Here is a 17,079-nt window from a genome sequence, read left to right as displayed (position 1 = left end):
CTGTGGGCCCAGGGACAGTGTCGGTCCTCACCTGAAAATCACCTTGGTGCTTTCAAGGAACAGAAATCAGAAAGGAGGCTAGTGGGGCTGGAGGGAGAGGAGTTAAGAGTGCCAGAGGAGGAGGCCTGAGTCTTGGCCTGGTGCCCGGAGGCCTGGAGACGGATGGTGAGTGATGCTCTTTCTGCTCTGGAGGGGCTTCCTGCAACCCCAGGGCTGGTCCCACGTCTCCCTCTCCCCCTCAAAGAGGCCACCGGTAGTCAAGAAGGGGCGATTTTCCATCGCTCTCCTCCTTTTTCCAATTCTGGCTACCCCTTTTCTTTCTTGAGAGATCAGGACAGGAAGTTCGTCCTAAGAAGGGAGCTCTTCCCCCGCCCCTCCCCCCCGCAGGCGACACACCGGGGAGAAGAGATAAGGAAACTTAGGGCCAAGGCCAGGCAGATAGCCTCCCAGACGTGATGTGGGGCGGAAGACCCAGGAATGCGGGACAGGGATGTGAGTCCAGCTCTGCCCGAGGGGTCTCTAGTTCCCTGACTTAAAAAAAAAAAAACTAAAAAAAAAAAAACAACTCCACAGCAACAAAGTCTGTGAACACCGGACAGCTCCGACCCGGCAGCCTCGGCGACTGAACCCCAGGTCCGCAGCCCTCCCGCTCCAGCTCACGCTCTCCGGCTCACGCTCTCCAGCTCGCCGGCTCCGCCTTCTTTTTTCCTCCGGTTTCTGATTGCTCCGAAGTTGTGTCACTCCGGGATCCGCCCCGCCCTCCCGGCGCCGTCATTGGCCGCCGCGCGTGGGGACGCGGCGGCTGCGGGGGGAGGGGGCGCTGAGGCGGGGGCGGGAATTCCCGACTGGAGGCCGGAACCCAGCAGATACCATGTCGGGAGACCCTGGCGAGGTGAGTGCGGGGTCCCCGGGCGCCGGCGAGGCTCCCGCGGCCTGGGAGCCCGAGCCCCGACTCTCGGTCGCCTTCCCGCGATGCTGGCGGCCTCGTACCCCGCCTCCAGGAGCGCAGACGGCCAGACGCCGCCCTCAGTGCCCGCTCCGCCAGTCCCGGGACCCCGGCACCCCTAAAGCCCCTGGCCTTTGGCCCCGGGTCCCGCCGTCTCCGCCTGCGGTGTGGAGCTCTCGCTGTCTGCCCTGGGGCGGGGTGGGGAGTGGTCGCGCTGGGGTGCTGGGAGCGAGAGTGGGAGCCCCCTCTCCACCCCCGCTCGCCCGGCCCAGCCGCTCTGCACGGAGTTTCCTATGATCCTGTGGTTTCTCCCCACAGCTCCCAGCCCTGTTGGCCTCATTCCCTCCTTCCTGTCTCCTGGGTTGCTTAGGAAACCCTCCACACCCACCCCTCAGCTCCAGGTCCTAATTGGAGGCTCCCCCTTAGCTTCCCTGGGGGCCTCAGAGGCAAGGGGATAACGAGCTCTCCTCTCGCGCCTCTTGTGCCTTAGCTGCCCCCTTGCTGGCTTCCTAAGGGAGCCTCTTGGGAAAGATTGAGTCTGGAAGCAACGAGGAGTGTTCCTGGAACGGAGAGGATGAGTCACCCCGAGTTGGGGGAAGGTCACTGGGTGGCCGGCTGGCCGGCGGGAGGGAGTTGGAGCCTGCTGACCAGGCTTCCTCTTCCTGGGCCCCCATCCTTCCTTCCTTGCACGACTGGCTGTTCACCGCCCATTCGGATCTCATCTTCCAGATCTGAGAGTCCCGGCACGGAAGAGCACGATCAAGCATGGGGCCCTGGGCAGAGCCAGGGCTCCTGGTGTGGCGGCCTGAGGCTGTGGCCTCGGCACCCCCAGTGTCCGTGGGGCTGGAGGTGAAGCTGGGGGCCTTAGCACTGCTGCTGGTGCTCACCCTCTTCTGCAGTCTGGTGCCCATCTGTGTGCTGCGCCGGCCTGGAGCCAGCTATGAAGCCTCAGGTGAGCCCCCGTGGCTGCTGGCGGAGAGGGGGCTGAGGCAAGGGTTGGGTAGGGTGGGGGGCCTGCCTGGGGTCTGGAAGGGATCCCTCGCCTCACCCCTCTCCACGCTGTGCTTTCCTTCAGCGTCCCGTCAGAAAGCCCTGAGCCTTGTGAGCTGCTTTGCAGGGGGCGTCTTTTTGGCCACCTGTCTCCTGGACCTGCTGCCTGACTACCTGGCTGCCATAGACGAGGCCCTGGCAGCCTTGCACGTGACGGTGAGCGGGGGGATGTATCCAATCAGATACCTCTGGTGTGCATGGATCTGTTCAGCTGTCAGCTCTGCGACTGTGTAAAATATAATCACATGCTTGACATGTGATCGTGTAAATGGTCATTTTTTTTTAATTTAAGGGTTATAACTTTCTGCGTGTCCCCCACCCATCCAGCACCCCTGTGTGCCCTTTGAGACAGTGTGTGGAAGCTCATTATTAGGTGTGTGACTTGCTTGTATGTTTCTCAGTCCCAGTTGCAGGCTCCACGAATCATTTTCACTCTCTTGCCAGGTTCCTACAGGTCCCTGCAGGCCTGCCAAGGGTTAGAGACTGTCTCCAAGGGCTGCATGTTGTGGATTCAGAAGGGTTTCGCTCCAGGAAGTGGGCTGTGGGGAACAATCAAAACTCAAGGTTTAGGCGAAAGCCCCGCTGTAGGAAAAAAATGTGACAGTTGGGTAGTGGTATGGGAAAGTCACCCTGGGTTCCCTCCCCGGGATTGAGGAAGTGACACTGGGTAGAATCCTCTAAAGGTCTGAGGCTGAGTCACCTGTGGCTGTCTTCACTGGCCAGCATGTCCCAGTGGCAGTGCGAAACTCCATCTCAGCATGTGGAGTGGGGCAGCAATGGGTCAACCTTAGCCACAAAGGAGGCTTCATTTTTCTTAAAGATTTATTTATTTTAACAATTTATTTATTTTATTGGAAAGGCAGATATACAGAGAGGAGGAGAGACAGAGAGGAAGATCTTCTGTCTGATGATTCACTCCCAAGTGGCCGCAACGGCCAGTGCTGTGCCGATCCGAAGCCAGGAGCCAGGAACTTCCTTCTGGATCTCCCATGTGGGTGCAGGAACCCAAGGCCTGCTTTCCCAGGTCACAAGCAGGGAGCTGGATGGGAAGTGGAGCTGCCGGGATTAGAACTGGTGCCCATATGGGATCCTGGCCCATACAAACCGAGGACCCTAGCCTCTAGGCCACCGCGCTGGGCCTACAATGGACACTTCAAACTGGGAGTAGTATTGCTCCCTCCAGAAAACACTTCAATAGTGTCAGACTGTTTTTGACTATCGCAACTAGGGAAGGAGCCATTGTTGTTTTTTCCTTTTTAAAAAAATATTTATTGGTCCCGGCGGTGTGGCCTAACAGCTAAAGTCCTTGCCTTGAACGCGCCGGGATCCCATATGGGTGCTGGTTCTAATCCCGGCAGCTCCACTTCCCATCCAGCTCCCTGCTTGTGGCCTGGGAAAGCAGTTGAGGACGGCCCAAAGCCTTGGGATCCTGCACCTGTGTGGGAGACCTGGAAGAGGTTCCTGGTTCCCGGCTTTGGATCAGTGCAGCACCGGCCGTTGTAGTCACTTGGGGAGTGAATCATCTGACGGAAGATCTTCCTCTCTGTCTCTCCTCCTCTCTGTATATCTGACTTTGTAATAAAAATAAATAAGTCTTTAAAAATTTATTTATTCTGTATTTGAAAGTCAGAATTACACAGAAGAAGGTAAGACAAAAGAGATCTTCTACCCACTGGTTTACTCTCTACATGGCTGTAACAGTCGGGGTTAGGCCAAGCCAAATCCAGGAGCCAAGAACTTTCATCCTGGTCTCCCATGTGAGTTCAGTGACCCAAACGCTTGGGTCATCTGCTGCTTTTCTAGGCGCATTAGCAGGGAGCTGGACTGGAAGTAGAGCAGTTGGGACATTGGTCCTTGAGCTGTTCTTGGTACTGGTGTTGGATGGGTGGAGGTTAGAGAAGCTGCTAAGCAGCCTGCAGTGCAAGCACAGCTCCTCTCTTAAGGAAATCTCTGCTCTCAAATGTTAGCAGTGCAGACTTTGGGCAACACATAACACTGTGAGTGACTCCCAGGTTGTATGATTGTGTCTGTGACAGCAAGTAACTCAGTCTTTTTTTTTTTTTTTAAGATTTATTTTATTTTTATTACAAAGTCAGATATACTGAGAGGAGGAGAGATAGAGAGGAAGTGGAGCTTCCGGGATTAGAACCAGCGGCCATATGGGATCAAGGCGAGGACCTTAGCCACTAGGCCACGCTGCCAAGCCCAAGTAACTCAGTCTTGAAGTGAGTGTATGTGGCCCTGGGTCTGTGTGGGACTCTGTGCTGCCGGGCTTTCACAGTGTCCACATCAAATTCCTCCTCGCCATTCTTGTCCTGTGTCCTGAGTTCTTGTTGTCTCTTCTGTCTACAGCTCCAGTTCCCCTTACAAGAGTTCATCTTGGCCATGGGCTTCTTCCTGGTCCTGGTGATGGAACAGATTACACTGGCGTACAAGGAGCAGTCGGGGTCGCCACCTCGGGAGGAAACACGGGCCCTGCTGGGAACAGTGAATGGCGGGCCACAGCATTGGCATGATGGGCTGGGGGTCCCCCAGGCAAGTGGAACCCCAGCAGCCCCCTCAGCCCTGCGTGCCTGCGTGCTGGTCTTCTCTCTGGCCCTGCACTCTGTGTTCGAGGGGCTGGCCGTGGGGCTGCAGCGGGACCGCGCTCGGGCCATGGAGCTGTGCCTGGCTTTGCTACTCCACAAGGGCATCCTGGCCGTCAGCCTGTCCCTGCGGCTGCTGCAGAGTCACTTGCGGGCACAGGTGGTGGCTGGCTGTGGGGTCCTCTTTTCCTGTATGACACCCCTGGGCATTGGGCTGGGTGCAGCTCTGGCAGAGTCAGCCGGACCCCTGCACCAGCTGGCCCAGTCTGTGCTGGAGGGCATGGCAGCCGGCACTTTCCTCTACATCACTTTCCTGGAAATCTTGCCTCAGGAGCTGGCCACTTCTGAGCAGAGGATCCTCAAGGTCATTCTGCTTCTGGCCGGCTTTGCTCTGCTCACTGGCCTGCTTTTTATTCAAATCTAGGAGGCTTCAAGAGAGGGGCCAGGGGAGCCTGAGGAGCAGGTACCCCTGCTCGCTCACCCCCAGTAGACTGGGACTAGGAAGGGGTGAGGAAGGGAGGGCCCGAGGACTAAAGAGTTCTCCAGGAGGTAGGGAAGGAGGCTTGGGGACCACCTGACCAAAACGAAGGCAGTGGGCAGGCAGGAGGCTGGCCTGAGAGAAGGTCGAGTCATTAGGGATAGGGTCATAGGACATTAGGGTCAGGGGGTTGCCCTGGCTGGCTAGGGACCACGCATAGGGGCAACTGACACTGGGGGAGCCCGCGATAGGCCCCCAGCTGCCCACGTGCCAGAGTCGGTGCCCTGTGGGTTCTAGCCCATTTCTATCACAGCACCTGCCATTCGGAGGAGACTTTACAGTTTCATTGTCTCCTCCTCATACATGTTTCCCTTTTTCCTTCTCCCCAGGGGTTTGTGCCAAAGGGTCTCTTCTTGCCGGTTTTGGTACCTTCTCGGGCCTCTCCAGTTGTGCCCACTCCTTTATTTGTAAAGTGCCAAATAACTCCTCTCCCTCTTTGTAAAGCACAGTGATGTGGCAGTGATCCCTGCCCAGCACCTCAGTGGATGGGATCTGCTTTGTTCTGGTCCAGATCCTGGAGTGGAGTGGGGTGAGGGGTGTGCAGAAATGTTTGCTAGTGGGTAAATCGGGAGGATGGGTGAGCTGGGGCTCTTACCACTGCTGCACCTTGGAAATGTGGGACATGGACATGGTGCCCCATGCCCAAATGATAAACACTGAGCTAACCAAAACATTTTTTAATAGCTACGGAGCCCGAGTGGGTGAGGGACAAATGCCTACCCACCCGGGTTATTTTTGGGAGGGAGGGATAGGCATAGGGCTGTATAATGTAGAATCTATTTTACTAACTGACTTGTTTTGGGACATGTTACCCAAATAAAATGTTTATATACATCTGTACTGTCTTTGCTTCGTTTGTCTTGGGAAAAGGGTTGCTGTGTGACCCCTGGAGAGAACCCATGTCCCACATGGTTACAGGTGTTTAAGATACTTGTTCTCACCGTTTTCCCTCAGGCCCCAATAATGTCATTTTCTCTCTCTCTCTCTCTCTCCTTTTGTTTCTTTTTTGGCCCCTCCCTGTCTCCACCCCTTCCACTCCCCTCCTTTCTTTTCCCGTTTCTTTCCTTTTCCTTTCCTTAATCCTGCGCTCGGACTAGTTGAGAACTACGTCTCCCAGCTTGCTCAGCTCAGGGACTAGCCAAGTGGGTGGAGGAAGGCCCCCAGTTCCCGGAGTCAGCAAGGCTGCTGGGATATGGAGTCCGTTTCCTCTCCGTAGTGCGTAACCAAGGGTTTGTAGGAGTCACGTAAACAAACTACGATTCCCGGCGGGCTCCGCGCACAGCAGGTCAGGACTAGGCTGCGGCCGGGTTCGCGGTGCTAGCTGAGGCGGCGGCGGCTACGGCTGACAGAGCCGGGCCGGAGCCCGCGGCAAAGGCCGCGGCTGGTACTGGGAAGGTGGCGGGGAAGGACGGAGCAGGAAGATGGCGACGTCAGGGGCGAACGGGCCCGGCTCGTCCACCGCCTCAGCTTCCAATCCGCGCAAGTTTAGTGAAAAGATCGCGCTGCAGAAGCAGCGTCAGGCCGAGGAGACGGCGGCCTTCGAGGAGGTGATGATGGACATCGGCTCCACCCGGGTGAGGGGCCGCGCTGCGGAGCGGGAGCCAAGTGGAGTAATTCACCGAGCGGAGATCCGAGAGGCGGGGCGGGGCGGGAGCCTGAGCCCAGGAGGTGGACCCGGGCACGGGCAACGGGCGCCGCCGTCTGGGAAGCGTGCGGGTTGAGGGCCGACGGGCAGGAAGAGGATTGTGATGGGGGGAAGACGGAAACACTGGAGAGAGGCTGGAGTGTGAGAGCGAGAAGGGGACAAGTGTGGGAGGCAGGAGTGGGCGGAGAGGGGAGATGGACCCCCGAGGTCTGGTGGAAAGAGGACGTGAGCGCTCCTGGTGCATCCCTGATGGAGTCCCCTCTGAAGTTGGATTATGGGTTGGGATGATGGTCGGCTTGTTAATCCGGCCCCTCCTGGACACTGATGCCTCTGCCCAGTTGTGCCACCGCGGGCGCTCGGGTATCTCCAGGAAAGGGCCCTTAGAGTGGTGTGAACCAGCAATGCTGACTGTAGTGGGGGCAGGAAGTCCCCTCCTGCGTCCCGTCCCTTTGCTTCCTTTTTCAAATACTTCTGGTGGTTTCCTGATGCGAAGGGAGGTGAGGTCCAGCGCTCACAGACAGGGGCGAGGTGTTTTGGGCCCTAAAGGAGATGTAGGGCTTTGAGTCCCTCAAACCAGGTAGATTGTGTGGGATGATGTGACTGGCCAGGCGTCCTTGGGTGATGGCTGATCTTGGGTCAGTTTGTGGGGTACTTAGGTCTTCCAGGTGCAGGGAATATTCATTCCAGAAGCTTCCTGAAGCCCCCTTGGCCTTGATTTCTTGCTTCCAAGGGCTGACTGTCAGAAGCAGTAAGGGTTGGGGATTTGCCCTGCGGGCATGCAGAACTGATGTAGGGACATTCTCTCAAAACAGCAGGTGAAGATCTTGCAGCCATCCTTCACGGCAGAGAGCTGGCAGGAATGTGCCCGGAGAGGGTAGGACACACCTAGCCCGTGTCCCCGCTGTTCCTGTGATTATAGGAGTCTGAACTGTGATTGTATTTTTGTGTGTATTTCCCTTGAGTCTGTTTCGGTCTTTTTGGTGTTGTTTCCTCTTCATTGTCTCTTGGGACGATGTGCCCTAGTTTGTGGGAGTCAGAGAAAGTTAGATGGTGAGGCCAATTGAACATGTACGTTTGTGTGTGCGTGCACAAACGAACCCACCCTCACCACCTTGTGGATCCTGGCTCGCCTGGTGGCTGCTCCCCTTTAGGTGGATTGAGCGTGGTGGGTATGCAAGCAAGAAAGTGGGAGTCAGGTTAGTCTCATTGATGGGTCCAAGCCCTGCTGTCTGGACTGTGTTTGCAGCAGAGGCCAGGTATGCCCTTGGGGCTTCTATGTGCAAACAAAGAAGAGCTAAGGGAGACTCAGAGCTGGGGCATCTGTGTGGTGCCTTGGTCGCACCAAAGACCCCTTCTACTCATGGTGTGGCTGCCACACAGAAAAGTCTAAGTGGACATACATGGCCAAGGCCTCGGGGGCCCAGGCTTTCTAGAGAGAGAGAAATCAGAGTCCTGGAGCTCAGCTTGTTGTCTGGCCAGCTGGGAGAGCTCATTTGAGGCAGACATGACCATGGCCAGGGCGTCCTATATGGCTGAGAGGCTGGTATTGCTATATATATATATATAGGGACCTAAGCACTCGGGCTATCCTCTGCTGCTCTCTTAAGCACGTTAGCAGGAAGCTGGGTTGGAGGTAGAGTAGCTGCTACATTTGTGAGACACTGGGGCCTAGGGAGTGTCCCCACCCCACCCCCCCATTTCCCCGGGCCATAGTGCAGCCCCTGCCTTGTGTATACTATAAGTGTTCTTGGAGTGACCCACAGGTCAGCATTGTGCCCGGTGAGCTGACTGGGCTGATCTTCTGGAACAGAATGTCGTCCCTCATGTTGGCTTTTGGCCACCAGCATGACCCTGGAAGCTCTTGGTATTGGATTTTGCGTCTTGGCAGCCCTAGGTCCATGTCGTTGGCTGGTGGCAATGGCTGAGGCTTGGGACTGGGTACTGAGGTCTCATCAAGGGCTAGGAGAGCCCTATAGATGGAATACACGCATACCAGACTGAAGGTTGTGGTCAAATCTATCTCCTGGTGGAGGTTAGGCCAGGGAGATGCTCTGACATGGGCTGCCATGGTCTGTTGCTCCCTCTGCAACTCCCTTTCTCCAGGTTTTCCTGCTACTTCGGGGCCTTAGGATGCAGTAAAAGTGTGCTTTTTGTTGTTGTTTAAAATATTTATTTATTTTTATTGGAATGACAGATATACAGAGAAAAGGAAAGACAGAGAGGAAAGATTTTCAGTCTGCTAGTTCACTCAAGTGGCCACAACAGCTGGAGCTGAGCTGATCTGAAGCCCAGAGCCAGGAACCTCCTCTGGGTCTCCCATTTGGGTGCAGGGTCCCAAGGCTTTGGGCTGTCCTCAACTGCTCTGCCAGGCCACAAGCAGGGAGCTGGATTATGGGCAGTGGAGATTAGAACCAGTGCCCATATGAGATCCTGGTGCTTGCAAGGCAAGGACTTTAGCTGCTAGGTTACCGTGCTGGGCCTGCACCTTTTGGTTTTGACACTGTTTTCTAGCTAAGAGAACCATGGTCCGTTGGCTCTTCCAGCCTGGGAGGTACATGCTCCGTGGAGCCCTTGTGAGGCCGGGCAAGGGGTAGAGCCCGACGCCTGTGCTCTCTAGAGTGGCAGGGAGAGACTGGCAGTCAGCATTCCGGGAGACCCACCGGTGGCCATGTTCTTATCGTTCAGATAATTCTGAGCACATCTGGAAAGAAAAGTAGAGGTGCCTGATAGAGGCTGCTCCCATGGGAGCTCCTGGCAGCCCCAAGGGGGCTCTTCTTCCATCCATTCCAGCCGCCACAGGTGGAGCATGGGGCTGGACCCTGCGCCTGGGCAGCACTGTCACCCGGGAGGGCAGCCTGTACAAGGGCTGGGCAGGTTCATCTGCACCTGCTCTTGGAGGGTCTTTTTCTCAGCACTTGCTTTTTTTTCTAGCAAATTTCTTTCTTTCTTCCTTCCTTCTTTCCTTGCTTTAATAGTTTATTTGAAGGGCAGAAAGCAGAAAAAGCAAGTCCACACACATATACACAGACCTTTCATCTACTGGTTCACTCCACAAATCACCTCAACAGCCAGGGTTGGACTAGTCAAAGCCAGGCGTTCCACCTGGGCCACCTCTGTGAGTGGCCAGGACTCAGGAGGCGCACTAGCGCACTAGCCTAACGCTGGATCAAAGTGCAGGGTTTGAACCCGGCAACTCGAGGACAGGATGCTGATATTCCAAAGGGGGAGGGTAGCTTAGCTTGCTTCACAAAAATGCCTGCCCCATCTGATAAATTCTTTCAAAGCAGCAGTAGTAACAGTAGCAGCAGGTCCTCTGGACAGGGATGGCAAAGACGGCCTGAGGGTACAGTGCTCAGTTCCATGACATTGCCATTTGTCCCCCACACCTCAGTTACAGGCCCAGAAACTGCGACTGGCATACACAAGGAGCTCCCATTATGGCGGTTCTCTGCCCAATGTGAACCAGATCGGCTGTGGCCTGGCCGAGTTCCAGGTGAGCAGACAGCAGCCAGGGAGGAGCTGAGGCTTTGGGCCGCTTCCCCTGCTGATTTCACCTGTCCTTCTTGGCAGAGCCCCCTCCATTCACCTTTGGATTCATCTCGGAGTACTCGACGCAACGGGCTAGTGGAACGGGTGCAGAGAGACCCCCGCAGGATGGTGTCCCCACTCCGCAGATACCCCCGCCACATATCCTTCCCAGTGGGAGGGGCCGTCGGGGTGGTGGGATGTGGGAAGAGGGAGCAGGCGGGTCATACAGTCCCACCCTTCTCAGGAGCACTCCCCCAGAAGACCACAGCCCACTCAGGAGCAGCTGCTCCTGGGGCCATGCCTTCCTTATCTGACTGCCCCTGGCTGGCTTTGCTTTAGCATTTTCCTGGTTGCTGGAGGCAGAGCTGCCTGGTATGCCTCCTGCTAAAAGATGCCTGGCCTCTCCTCCTTCTGTCCTGTTCTTACCTTTCCATCTCAGATCTACACACTTATCTCCTCCAAGCCCTGCCCAGACATTCTTTGATAGCCTCTAGCTTAGTTAAAGACCTGATTCCATTCTTTTCCTCCATTCTGTGGCCCCACTGTTGCCCCTTGTCACTGAGGAGGAAACAACTCATCTGCTGCTTCCAGCATCCCTCTCCCCTCTGGTCTCATCCCCACTCCGCTTTGTCCCCCTTTTTTTTTTTAAAGATTTTATTTTATTTTTATTGGAAAGTCAGATATACAGAGAGGAGGAGAGACAGAGGAAGATCTTCCATCCGATGATTCACTCCCCAAGTGACCGCAACGGCCAGTGCTGTGCCGATCCGAAGCCAGGAGCCAGGAATTTCTTTTCGGGTCTCCCATGTGGGTGCAGGGTCCCAAAGCATTGGGCCGTCCTCGACTGCTTTCCCAGGCCACAAGCAGGGAGCTGGATGGGAAGTGGAGCTGCCGGGATTAGAACCGGTGCCCATATGGTATCCCGTTGCGTTCAAGGCGAGGACTTTAGCTGCTAGGCCACGCCGCCGGGCCCACCACTTTGTCCCTTAACGGATGCTGTTCACATTGACAGCTCTCCCTACAGTCCTGCCTACTTATCTCCTCCCCCAGACTCCAGCTGGCGAAGGTGAGTTCTCCAGAGCAGATGGAATCTCTTACCCAAGTGCTAACCCTCTTTGGAGGGAGCTTGAGTTGGGACCGGACTCACAGGGCTAGGGTTTCTACAGTCCCTCTTCCCACAACAGCAGAGCTGTGCGGGGTGGGGGCAGGTGGAGTAGGTGGGTCAGAGTCCAGCCTTGGCCATGTTGACACGGGTGGCCAAGCCTCCCCGTCCAGTCCAAGCAGGACCAATGGGAGCTATTGGCAGGCTGCGGTGTGTGTGTAAGGGGGGAGGGAGAGTGGAGAGATGGCAGCTGAAAATGGCTGTGCTCTATCCAGGGTGTAGTCCTCTGATTTGTGAATGCCTCCTTTTGTCCATCTTCCCTTCGGGGTTCTCACACCCAGCAGGGTAGCTGAGCCCTAAGATTCCCTATTCAGTTCGTCTTAGGGGAAGGGAGTTGAAGTTTCCAGACCTCTTAGATTGACTAAGGATAGAGGCTCAGGTGTTATGGAGACCAAAAGAACCAACAGGAGCGAGGTGTGATCCTGGTCTGTCTCCACTCTGTCTGCCCCAAGCCCATCCCCACCTTCTTGTCCGCTGCCAGCCTTTTCTCCTTCTCATGACTTTTTTCTTTTTCTTTTTAACCTCAGGACGATGCCCTGGGGTAATTTCCCAGCAGAGAAGGGGCAGTTGTTTCGACTCCCAACTGCACTTAACAGGTGATGGCCTTACCTCCTTCAGGCCACATCTCCTCCCATCTGTACCTGCCTCTCCCCAGCTAGTGTTTCTCCCTTCTGGGCAGGGCAGGGGGCCCGGCAGGATGTCAGTGGTGCCAACACATCTCTGCTGCCCCAACAGGACAAGCTCTGACTCTGCCTTGCACACAAGCGTCATGAATCCTAACCCCCAGGACACTTACCCAGCCCCCACACCTCCCAGCATCCTGCCTGGCCGCCGCGGGGGTAAGTGGCCACGTGCCGGACTTGGGAGTAGCTTGGAGCCTCGGATTGCAGCAGGTAGATAGGTGAGGAGGTGCTGGGGCTGACTCCACTGCACCCCCTGCAGGATTCCTGGATGGCGAGATGAACTCCAAAGGTATGTGCTCCGGGTACCGGGCACCGAGTGCCAGAGCATTTCTCGGCTGGTGTGGGGGACTCTGCAGGTGCAGGGAGGAGCACTCCCTCCCCCCCCACTGATGCTTCCCTCCTGCCCTACTGGATCCTCCTCCAGCCTGCCCATCTCCAGTCTCTTTTCTCTCTCTTAAGTCCCTGCTATTGAGGAGAACCTGCTGGATGACAAACATTTGCTAAAACCATGGGATGCTAAGAAGGTAGGGGTGGGCCCCCGTGTGTCCCCCAAGAGCCCTCTGCTCTTCTCCCTGCCCCCTCCACCTCCCGGCACTGTCCTCTTCCACATCCTCCCTTCCCTTCTCTCCTCAGCTGTCCTCCTCCTCCTCGCGGCCTCGGTCCTGTGAAGTCCCTGGAATTAAGTAAGTGCTCCTGTGAGGTCAGTGGAGGAGCTGGGATGGAAGAGAGAGAGAGAAGCATGGAGACTAATCTCTGCTCTCCCTTGACTATTGCCTCCTCCCTCCCATTCACATCTCCCTTTTTCTCTCCTTGCTTTAGCATCTTTCCATCTCCCGACCAACCTGCCAATGTGCCTGTTCTCCCACCTGCCCTGAACACGGGGGGCTCCCTACCTGACCTCACCAACCTGCACTTTCCCCCGCCACTGCCCACCCCCCTGGACCCTGAAGAGACGACTTACCCCAGCTTGAGTGGGGGCAACAGTACCTCCAATCTGACCCATACCATGACCCACCTGGGCATCAGTGGGGGCCTGGGCCTGGGCCCTGGCTATGAAGCCCCAGGTGAGTTGGCTGTCCTAACCCATGTGCTCACCAGGTGCTGCCTGGCTAAAGGGGATGGGGAGCGCGGGATAGAGTCTTGAACTGGGGTCCTCCTGTGACTACCCAGTCAGCCCTGCACGCCAGCATGCCCTCACTGCAGTTTTCAGCCACTGAGGACCGGTAGGTATGCTGCTTCCTGGCAAGAAGATGAGAAGCCCCCCAGGTGGGCAGGCCGTCCCAGCTCACTCACTGTCAGGGACAGAGTAGGGAGGACATCGTGTTGCCACCTCCATAGTCTGGTCATCGCTACCCATCCTGGATTGGAAAGGGACCCAGCTCCCATCAGTAATGTTGGCATCTCTGGTTTTTTGTCTGTGCCTGCAGGACTTCATTCACCTCTCAGCCACCCATCCCTGCAGTCCTCCCTAAGCAATCCCAACCTCCAGGCCTCCCTGAACAGTCCTCAGCCCCAGCTCCAGGGCTCCCATAGTCACCCCTCCCTGCCCGCCTCCTCCCTGGCCCACCATGCACTGCCCACCACCTCCCTGGGCCACCCTTCACTCAGTGCCCCAGCCCTTTCTTCCTCTTCTTCCTCCTCAACTTCATCTGCCGTCCTGGGTGCCCCTCCCTACCCAGCTTCTGCCCCCGGGGCCTCCCCCCGCCACCACCGCCGAGTGCCCCTCAGCCCCCTGAGTTTGCCCGCGGGCCCAGCCGACGCCAGAAGGTCCCAACAGCAGCTGCCCAAACAGTTTTCGCCAACAATGTCACCCACCTTGTCTTCCATCACTCAGGTATGCGTGGCTGCCTTCCCTCCATGCGTGTCTCCCTTCCCCTTCTCTTCCCCTGACTTCCACGTCCCTTGTCTCACTCAGCTCTTGCATTCCACTCTCCTCTGCCTCCATCTTGTCGCCTCTTTGCTTAGGAGTGCAAACCCCAGGCTTGAGCTTTTTGGGTTCAGATTCTGGCTCTGATGAGTTGGCCTAGGGCCATGGGCCCCAGCATTCTGATTTATGACACAAGGATGGTTCTGGAAGGAGCGCATGAAGTGGTAAACATGAGGTGCTCATGCCAGGCTTAGCCCAGGCAGATGCTCAGCAAAGAGCAAGCAGCCTGCCCTTCCCCTTCCTTCGTTCCTGTCCTCCATGTCTTGTCTTTGCTGCCCGGCCTCTCCTCTCGCACATCTCCTTCTTCCCTGGAATTCCTACTCTGAGAATCTCAGCTCAGGGGGGTCCCAGGGAGGAGTGATTCTCGTAAGGTCACAGCACAGTCAGGAGGAGTTGGGAGCAGAACTGTCACCCTGGCATTCTTCCCCCCCTTGCTGTAGAAATGCCCCATGTTGTCCTCCTTTCCCGTCTGTCCCTTTTCTTTCCCTACCTCTCCTCGTGCTCTGGTGCTTTCCCCACTCCTCTGCCTTGGTTCCTCCTCCTCCTCCATCTCCATCGCTGGGACCCGAATAGTGTGTGTTTGTGTTCCATCTTTGCCCAGATCCCAGTACAATGGGACAAGGGAGGCCAAGCCAGCAAGCCCTCTGTGCTCTGTGAGCCTGAAGCATTCCCTCTTCCTCCTCCTCCTCCTCCTTCTCCCTTCCTCTCTCACTCCCCCTGGCCTCTTGCAGGCTCTGGAGCAGCGACTGTCACCTCCATTGTGGTGTTGTGTGTCACCAGCACTCCATTACTGCCAGTAGCTGGAGTATCAGGGTGTAGGAATGATCAACTTCTGAGTAAATGCAAAATTGCCCTCATGTTAGCCTCACGTGTTCTTTGGCGTCACGCGCCCCACCCCCGCAGGTGCCTGCGGAATACTGCTGTGTTGAGCATAGTTGCAGCTCAAGAACATGGGAAGCCCTAAGAGTTCTTGGTGGGGGGGCGGGGACACTGAGGGGTGTGTTACCCCCTTTATCATTGCTTCTTTTCAGGGCGTTCCCCTGGATACCAGTAAACTGCCCACTGACCAGCGACTGCCCCCGTACCCATACAGCCCTCCAAGTCTGGTTCTGCCCACTCAGCCACCTACCCCAAAGGCTCTCCAACAGCCAGGAGGGCTGTCCTCCCAGGCCTGCTTGGGGCAGCCCCCAGGCAGACCGCCACATTACGGGGCGCTGTGCCCACCTGGCTCCAGTGGGCATGGGCAGCAGGCTTACCACCGGCCAAGGAGTGACTTCAGCCTGGGGAACGTGAGTACTGGGACCCCTGGCTCAGAAAGCAAGAGTGGGGGGGACCTAGGTGGTGGGGCCCCTCGCCCCAGGTGACACAGCAGTGCCGGCTTGGGGCTTCTCTCTTCCCGTATTTGACCCCCACTCCTGCCCTCTCTGTTTCTGCTCAGCCTTCTCTTTGATGATCACTGCCTTCACCTGTGCTCGGCATGCGTGCTTTGGCCTGGCAGGTACGGTGCCCACACCTACCTTTGGGCCCCGTGCTCGCTTCTGTCGCTCTGCTTGCTGCCTTCTGTCCTCTGTTTGTGCCTTTGTCCCTGGGTGGATAGGAAGTGATGAGCACAAGGGATGGGAGCAGGGCCAGACGGGTGCTGGCCAGGGCACCCTGTGCCGAAGGCCACCTCGTCAAGGCCTGCTCATGTGTCCACAGCTGGAGCAGTTTGGCCTGGAGAACCCATCAACCAGCCTGGCACTGGATCCCCCTGGCTTTACTGAAGGGCTTGGATTTTTAGGGGGTGCAGGTCCTGTGAGTAGCTCCCAGGACCTGCACACCCTCAACCACCAGAACCTGACCCACTGTTCCCGCCACGGCTCAGGACCCAACATCATCCTGTCGGGTAAGGGGGCCTTGGCGATGCTGTGGGGGGCCAGAAGGAAGGAACGCAGCATCTACTGACACAGTCCAGGGGTCTGTGGCCCTCACCTCTGTCTTGTACCCACAGGAGACACCTCCCCAGGTTTCTCCAAGGAGATCGCAGCAGCCCTAGCCGGGGTCCCTGGCTTTGAGGTGTCTGCAAGCGGGTTGGAACTGGGCCTGGGGCTGGATGACGAGCTGCGCATGGAGCCACTGGGCCTAGAGGGTCTCAACATGCTGAGTGATCCCTGTGCCCTGTTGCCAGACCCTGCTGTGGAGGACTCATTCCGCAGTGACCGGCTCCAGTGAGGCCACCTCACCACCATCCTTGACCGCCCGTCATCCCCCATCACTGTCCCTTTCCCTCCTTTCCCCCTGGCCAGTAGACTCTCTGTCCCCACCCCCACCCCCCAAGATCCTCTTTCCAAAATGAATGAAGGATCCCAAGAATGAGAAAAGCAAGGGGTTTGTCCCGGTGGCCCCTGAATTCTGCATAGCGGGTGGGCCTGGGGGAGCTCAAGGGAGGGCCGAAAGCACTTGTAACTTTGAACCGTCTGTCTGGAGGTCAGAGCCTGTTGGAAAGCAGGGGGCAGAGGGAACCCCGGAGGCAGGGCTCGGCCGGGTTCCTAGGGGTGGGCAGTGCCAGCCCCTCCTAACTACTCTTCCCCTTTGCAATGGAGAGAGCCAGAGTGGATATTATTTTTTATTAAATATATTATATGTTAATAAAAAAATATCAAATACTTGGTGTGGTTGTTACTGTTTGGGGTGTGGCTGGGAATCTAGGGGGTGATTCTTGGGCCTTTTATCTTTCATGCTTTTTCATCTTCTTAGTACTGTGACACGTTGAGTGTGCCCTACAGTGGACATGGGGGCCCAGGATGGATGTGGGCTTGTGGGCAGCAGGAAGTCACCCTGTGTGCCCTCCTCCTGAGTGTCTAGGGTGCTGCCATCATCAGTGAACAGGGTTCTGACTGGCCACACAAGAAGCCTGGCCAAGAGTCGGGTAAGGAGGTGGCTGCTGGTTGGGTCCCCAGGTGAGATGTTTCTGGGAGAACGACCCTCAGCTCTCTTGGATGTGGCTGGTTGGCCTCACTGCTAAGGTTTTCAACA

General features: G+C 56.7%; 2 protein-coding genes across 3 annotated transcripts; both read left to right on the top strand.

Annotated features, from left to right (window-relative positions):
* Positions 1-759: 759 nt before the first annotated feature.
* Positions 760-5,953, top strand: SLC39A1 (solute carrier family 39 member 1). Its single transcript, XM_058660301.1, has 4 exons — positions 760-892; positions 1,676-1,898; positions 2,022-2,152; positions 4,349-5,953. Exons 2-4 carry the CDS (start codon positions 1,712-1,714, stop codon positions 5,003-5,005), a joined length of 975 nt encoding a protein of 324 aa, XP_058516284.1. The 5' UTR covers positions 760-892; positions 1,676-1,711; the 3' UTR covers positions 5,006-5,953.
* Positions 5,954-6,405: 452 nt separating this feature from the next.
* CRTC2 (CREB regulated transcription coactivator 2) lies at positions 6,406-16,396 on the top strand. Of its 2 annotated transcripts, XM_058660299.1 has the most exons (14): positions 6,406-6,693; positions 10,156-10,257; positions 10,335-10,447; positions 11,293-11,358; positions 11,982-12,050; positions 12,190-12,293; positions 12,397-12,426; positions 12,597-12,661; positions 12,771-12,820; positions 12,957-13,201; positions 13,565-13,971; positions 15,096-15,353; positions 15,763-15,949; positions 16,055-16,396. In XM_058660299.1, exons 1-14 carry the CDS (start codon positions 6,541-6,543, stop codon positions 16,273-16,275), a joined length of 2,070 nt encoding a protein of 689 aa, XP_058516282.1. In that variant the 5' UTR covers positions 6,406-6,540; the 3' UTR covers positions 16,276-16,396. The 2 variants fall into 2 exon arrangements, with proteins under 2 accessions (XP_058516282.1, XP_058516283.1); XM_058660300.1 differs by lacking the exon at positions 12,397-12,426.
* Positions 16,397-17,079: the final 683 nt, after the last annotated feature.

This window comes from Ochotona princeps, chromosome 2 (genome assembly GCF_030435755.1).
Source record: "Ochotona princeps isolate mOchPri1 chromosome 2, mOchPri1.hap1, whole genome shotgun sequence".
In the NCBI taxonomy this organism is placed as follows: Eukaryota; Metazoa; Chordata; class Mammalia; order Lagomorpha; family Ochotonidae; genus Ochotona; species Ochotona princeps.
This window is presented reverse-complemented; position numbering and strand designations above follow the sequence as displayed.